This window comes from Oncorhynchus nerka, linkage group LG9b (genome assembly GCF_034236695.1).
Source record: "Oncorhynchus nerka isolate Pitt River linkage group LG9b, Oner_Uvic_2.0, whole genome shotgun sequence".
Classification (NCBI taxonomy): domain Eukaryota; kingdom Metazoa; phylum Chordata; class Actinopteri; order Salmoniformes; family Salmonidae; genus Oncorhynchus; species Oncorhynchus nerka.
The window spans coordinates 42218648-42225552 of NC_088424.1; the positions used below are offsets into that span (position 1 = coordinate 42218648).

At 38.5% G+C, this 6905-nt stretch overlaps 1 protein-coding gene across 3 annotated transcripts; it reads left to right on the forward strand.

Moving 5' to 3' along the window:
• Window positions 1-497: 497 nt before the first annotated feature.
• Window positions 498-5692, forward strand: LOC115114754 (uncharacterized). Of its 3 annotated transcripts, none has more exons than XM_065013723.1 (4): window positions 498-669; window positions 1627-1926; window positions 2049-2330; window positions 5553-5692. In XM_065013723.1, the coding sequence occupies exons 1-4, from the start codon at window positions 621-623 to the stop codon at window positions 5675-5677; spliced, it is 756 nt and encodes a 251-aa protein (XP_064869795.1). In that variant the 5' UTR covers window positions 498-620; the 3' UTR covers window positions 5678-5692. The 3 variants fall into 3 exon arrangements, with proteins under 3 accessions (XP_064869795.1, XP_064869796.1, XP_029499099.1); XM_065013724.1 differs by lacking the exon at window positions 5553-5692 and adding an exon at window positions 2637-2845 and having other exon boundaries at window positions 501-669; XM_029643239.1 differs by lacking the exon at window positions 5553-5692 and adding an exon at window positions 2852-4301 and having other exon boundaries at window positions 504-669.
• The last annotated feature ends 1213 nt before the right edge of the window (window positions 5693-6905 follow it).

Sequence of the window (6905 nt, forward strand, 5' to 3'; positions counted from 1 at the left end):
CAGTACAGAGTATAGCCCACTGAGTGTAGGGTGAAGTTTCACTTAGGTACAGATCTAGGATCAGCTTCCCCTCCCACAATCCTAACCTTAACCATTAGTGGGGGAAATTCAATCAGCACATATGGTCAACTTCAACCCTACCAGCCCCTTGTGAGGAGGGAGGGGTGTCACACACCTTGTAATATACTGTGGACACTTTGACCCGATAATCCTAAAGAACAACTGTTATTCTGTCGTCACTATATTTTTTGTTTTATATTTTCACTTAGATGAAAAAGCCTGAACAAACATGGCTCAAATGTTGTTGATCTCTGAATCTATAGTTTTCTACTGTTGCATCTTATTTAGTACAGAAATGTCCTGTGAATGATTTGAATTTCTCTGTTGGGGAGATGCACATAAACACAGGCTCGATTTTAGTTACAAGTTGTCATTATTTGCAAGACACACAACCCCCATGAACCAAACCTATCCAACTGGTGTTACTGCTGTCAGTGTGGTTTGACCCAGAAAAGAGAAGTTGCTCAACAGGAAACACAGACACAATCAAACATTTCACATGTTAATCTGTCCGTCCGTCTACCTATCTATTATATTCATTGGAGCACCATCTCAACACCATGTCTCTCCTTTTAGGGTTTGGATTGCTGACCTGCATAGCATCATCAGGTAGGCTTTTGTGTTTCTCTCAGGTTCTGTTGTCTGGGCCTCATAAAAGGCAGTCAACTGTCATACTTCAGTAAAAGTATAGATACCTTCATAGAAAATGACTCAAGTAAAAGTCACTCAGTAAAATACTTCTTGAGTAAAAGTAAAACAATTAAACTTAAGTATCAAAAGTAAATGTATTTGCTAAAATATACTTTAGTATGAAAGTACAAGTTAAAATAATTTCACATTCCTTATATTAAGCAAACCAGACGTTTTATTTCTTAAGGGAGTCCGCCAGATTAGAGGCAGTAGGGATGACCAGGGATTTCCTCTTGATAAATGTGTGAATGGGACCATTTTCCTGTCCTGCTAAGCATTCGAAATGTAACGAGTACTTTTGGGTGTCAGGGAAAATGTATGGAGTAAAAGGTAAATTGCTTTCTTCAGTAATGTGATGAAGTAAAAGTTGTCAAAAATATAAATAGTGAAGTAAAGTACAGATACCCAATAAAACGACAGTTTATTCAAAGTAGCCTACAGACATATCTAGATCATCCTGAGTAAAACAGTGTTGATTCAAAGTAGCCTACAGACATTCATTCAGCTTTGATCAAACTTTCTTAAAGAAGAATGATTCTCCAGAGTAGCCTGTTCTCCTCTAGTATAACGTGATTCAGGGCCATGTGGTTTGTGACATGACCTGGATTTTAACCTTTATTTAAAGCTTTTTCATCAAACTGTCCTCTTTTATTTTTATGTCAGATCTAGAACAATCTTTAGACAATTACTTTCATTTTTGGTGTAATTATAATTTCTGTATAAGGCTTTAAACACAGGATAAAAGCTTGCTATGTTACATGATTGTGTAAAACACAGGTCCCTCATTCATACTTGTGGAATTATGTATTCATCCTCATCATTTCCTCCGGTTCATTTCATCCTCATCACATGAAGTATTCTGTGTGTTTATTTCAGAGCCCAGTGCTGAGACCTCTGTGTTTGTGCAGAAGGGACAGGATGTTCGCCTGAATGTCCAGACAAATGTTCAACTCCAAGATGTTGATGTGATATTTTGGAGGTTTAACGGATCAGTCAATGTTGTAAAGTACCCCCCAAAAGTTACCTTTGAAAGGTACCAAGTTAGGGCTGAATTGATTGTGGGAGACTTCTCTCTGCTACTGAAGAACCTCCAGGAAGGAGACAGTGGACTTTATGATGCAGTAGTGTCTGGTAGCAATGACAGAAATGTTGCTACATACGTGTTGGTAGTTCAAGGTAGGTTTAACATTGTTATTTGTTGTTGTTCTTCTTGCTGTTGTTTGGTAGCACTTTACTTGACCAAACGTTTTCTACTGGTATACAACTCCATTTATCCCAGTTTTTCTATTTGTTTTCAGAGAGAGTTGAGCCACCAGTCCTGACAGTGGACTCTGTCTCCTCCACCAATGCCATCTGTAAGGTGACTGTGACCTGCAGAGGCCAGAAAACCTCTGTCACCTCCAGCTGTAACAGCAGCACCTGCTCTCAGGTGGGAGGAGAGAGTAGAGGGGCTGAGACCTCCACTGTCCCCCTGCTCTCTGTCTATGTGGCAGGGGGTTCCATCATATGTAACCACAGCAACCAAGTCAGCTGGGCCAACGACACCAAGGAGATAGTGGAACTTTGTCCTTTGAAATCTGGTAAGACACAAACACACAAATGCTGCACACAAATACACAGCTCCAATATTGTTTGCCAGTTATACACTGAGTGCACAAAACATTAAGAACACCTTCCTAAAATTGAATTGCACCCCCAATTTTCCCCTGTTAAGTTGGCTGGTTGTCCTGGCACCTATCACATATCCCGTTTCAAGGAACTTCAATATTTTGTCTTGCCCATTCACCCTCTGAATGGCACACATACACAATCCATGTCTCAATTGTCTCAAGCCTTAAAAATCCTTCTTTATCCTGTCTCCTCCCCTCCATCTACACTGATTGAAGTGGATTTAACAGGTAACATCAATAAGAGATCGTAGCTTTCACCTGGATTCACCTGGTCAGTCTATGTCACGGAAAGAGCAGGTGTTCTTAATGTTTTGTACATTCTGTGTATTAATAGAAGAACTGTAACCTTGTCCCCAGACTAATCTCACACAGGAGGAAGTGTCTAATCTGTGAGAGGAACTGTAACATATTGTCTGTTTGTTGTGAACCAGTGTCTCCCCCTGCTGGTAGCATGTCTGTGTGCATGCTGAAGATCATCCTGGTGTCTGTGGGGCTGGTCATCATGATCTCTGCTGTCATCACTGTCCACATCAGGCACAGATTCCACTGTGGATAGAATCATGTGTATTGTATTTTTTGTACCTCAGACAAAGTGATTTAGACTCATGCTTCATTACTGAAAAAGTAGAGATTCATGATGATTATTATCAGTATTTTGTCTCATCTGGTTTTCTATTTGAAATAATTGTTGGTCATACTGGTCTTAGCCAGTCAGTTGACTGCTCTTCCCACATAAAGCCTCCAGTTCCTTCGATGGATGATCGATCAGTCAACCTACTTTTGTTGCCAAATTTGACACCTTTTGGAAGCAGACAATGCTCTATAAGGAGGATGGGATCCACTCTTATCACTTCTGTGTCTGGATCCTGTCCAAACACTACAAGGCAGCGCTGATGCATTGACTGATCAAATCAAGCTCCTCAAAATGTATTTACTCCCATTAAATATCATTGATATCATTCTGCCACAGCTTCTCATGTTGATAGGTGTATTGTAAACAGTAATTCTGTGCCTGCTATTTTAATTTCCATTGACAGCTCTGTTAGCTCCCGTTAGCTCTGTTGTTAGCGCCACCTATGCTATTAATAGTTTTACAGTATATCAAGCTATCATTTTGCTACATGTGCTCATAAGCATAGTGTTTTTGTTAATAGTTCTATTGTACTGATTTATCTGAATTCTTATATTAGCTCAGGAACCAGGAAGCCCATTGTGGCTAGCTCAACCAGTTCTATTGACTCTTGTGTCACCACGGATACTCCTGCTGTTTTCAAATCTCGCTGAAGGATTGGACTGTTACATTTAAATGTGCCTAATGTCTAAACTGGATGTTCCGGGTGCATGACACTAGTCCAGATGTTTTGTTTATCTCAAGACCCGGCTGAATAATTTGATTTTATTTCATAATTAATAAACATTATGTTTTTAATAAACAAACCGTTTTGTTGTTGTATGTGTATATGAAGTGTAATATTGGGCTGTGAATTACAACATTTTATACATTTCAACTCCACTGTATATCTGATATGGTACTGCTGTCTTCATTTACTTAAACCCATCACCATGTGTGTGAGGTGTATACTTTTGTTTCAAAGTAGATTTGTTCAAGACCAACATGAAACACTCTGTGTGACTCTGATTTAACCCACTGCAGTAAAAGGTTAGGAATATCTGTCTTGAGTTCAGTTTATAACGAAAGCCACTTGGATTAATGTACAAAAAAAACATGTTTTGACGTTATCATGACTCACCGTCCCCATAAGTATTTGGCTAGTGATGTTTTTGTAAATGATATCAGCGACCACTGCACTATTGATTGCATTGGACGTACCAAATTGAAAACCTCTGACCCTTGAATAATAAAGAGAAATGTCAAAAGAATCTTGCCCCTGTCTTTCCTTTATGATCTATATTTTTCTGAGCTTTTTTCTACTACTTGATTGGCAGCTATTTAGGTAATTGTGAAATAGGTGCACTGCCTCGGTTTAACAGGCCAAATCAAAGTACTTCCTTAGCGCTATGACAGTCTCTGCTAGTGATCCCTCTAAATTCTGGAAAACCGTTCATTCACTGAAGTGAGGTAATTCCTCTACTTCCCTGTCTAAGCAAGTAGTTTTAGATTCCTGCCTCATTACTGAAAATGTAGATTTGTGATGAATTGAATCAGTATTTTATCTCAGCTGGTTTCCTATTTGGAAGAAACGGTCGTACTGGTCTTGGCCAGTGAGTTGACTGCTCTTCCCACATAAAGCCTCCTCCTCGATGAATGATCGATCAGTCAACCTCACCTGACTGGGGAGATGGTAGTCAGGGGTTTTCTTTTTGGCACCTCACATAAACAAAGTTCTTGCTGCCTTATTACAGTAGCTAATGACAACTTGGACCCGTCTTTGCTTAATTCTTAAGGTATAGGGGGCAGCATTTTCACTTTTGGATAAATAGCGTGCCCAATTTCAACTTCCTGCTACTCATGCCAAGAATATAAGATATGCATATTATTAGTAGATTTGGATAGAAAACACTCTGAAGATCCTAAAACTGTTTGAATTATGTCTGTGAGTATAAAGAACTTATGTAGCAGGCAAAACCCAGAGGACTAACCATTCAATGTTCTTTTTTTTAGGTCTCAGTCTGTTCAGTGAATTCTCATTGGGAAACGATATTTCTTAGGCACTTGTTTGCAGTTCCTACCGCTTCCACTGGATGTCACCAGTCTGTAGAATTTGGTTGAGGTTATTCCTTTGTGCAATGAAGAAGTACGGCGATCTTGGAACTGGGTAACACTGTTGAGATTTGCGCAAGACTTGAAAAGTAGTGTTGGTTTGTTGTCTTCCTTTATTGAACACAGATAGTCCCGTCTTCAATTTGTTTGATTATTAACGTTTAAAAATACCTAAAGTTTTATTACAAAAGTAGTTTGAAATGTTTTGGCAAAGTTTAAAGGTAACTTTTGAGATATTTTGTAGTGACGTAGCGCAAATTGGAAGCTATTTTTTTCTGGATCAAACGCGCCAAATAAATGGACATTTTGGATATATATGGACGGAATTAATCGAACAAAAAGACCAAGTAGGAGGAAGTGTCTAATCTGTGAGAGGAACTGTAACATATTGTCTGTTTGTTGTGAACCAGTGTCTCCCCCTGCTGGTAGCATGTCTGTGTGCATGCTGAAGATCATCCTGGTGTCTGTGGGGCTGGTCATCATGATCTCTGCTGTCATCACTGTCCACATCAGGCACAGATTCCACTATGGATAGAATCATGTGTATTGTCTTTTTAGACAACGTGATTCCTGCTCTGTGTCACTGTAAGATTAGGTCATAAAAGTACTTTCTACATTTGTCAGTTGCTACATAAGTTATCAAAACTTAATATAACATAACATGACATAGCATAGCATACAGTATCACATGACATAGCATAGCATACAGTATCACATGTTTATGGGCCATTTGTTTCTTCTTAATACCCAGTATGATGAAATCAATTCAAATTTGATTTTGTCACATGCTTGGTAAACAACAGGTGTAGACTAACAGTGAAATCTTTACTGACGGGTCATTTTCAACAATGCAGTGAAAGATAAAGATACAAAACTAAAAATAGAAATCGTGACAAGCTTTAAATATCGATAAGCTTTAAATATCGATAAGCTTTAAATATCGATAAGCTTTAAAAATCGATAAGCTTTAAATATCGATAAGCTTTAAATATCGATAAGCTTTAAATATCGATAAGCTTTAAATATCGTAACAGAATGACACATCTCACTGTTAATATCCTCACTAGGATGAGGGTTTGACGTTCGTCCATTCTGTTTATTTTCACCCCTCCTGTCCAATTCATCCGAAAGTATCTCAAAATTGATTGTGTAACTCAAATAAGTTACTTATTGATGATTTGGACATGATTTGGAAAATGTTAATATGGGTACCATTAACTTGCATTGATTTCCCTGGGGGCATTTTGCCCCAAACACTGACTTTACATTTTTACAATTTATTTAAAACTGATTAAAAATGTTCCCTCTAACCAAGTGTTATACTGATATACCTGTGTGTACCTGTGTGTACAACGCATTAAGAACACCTGCTCTGTCCATGACATAGACTGACCAGGTGAATCCAGGTAAAAGCTATGATCCCTTATTGATGTCACTTGTTAAATCAGTCTAGAAGAAGGGGAGGAAACAGGTTAAAGAATGATTTTGTTTGTGTTCTGTTCAGAGTGTGAATGGACAAGAGATTGATTATGTTACTTATTTACTTGTTATTCGTGTCAGATATTTCTATTTTGGGATAGTTGTTCTCTGAATTGCTAGAACCAGTTGCTCACGCTGCTACAGTGGCTACAAACGTCTCACGCGTTACTGGAATGTGAATGTGTTATCACAGGATGCTGCCTTCGAATCGCATCCCAAATCGCAGTATCTTATAGAATAGTGAAAATTCACTTTGTCTGAAGATGACAGAGAATTAGTGTAGA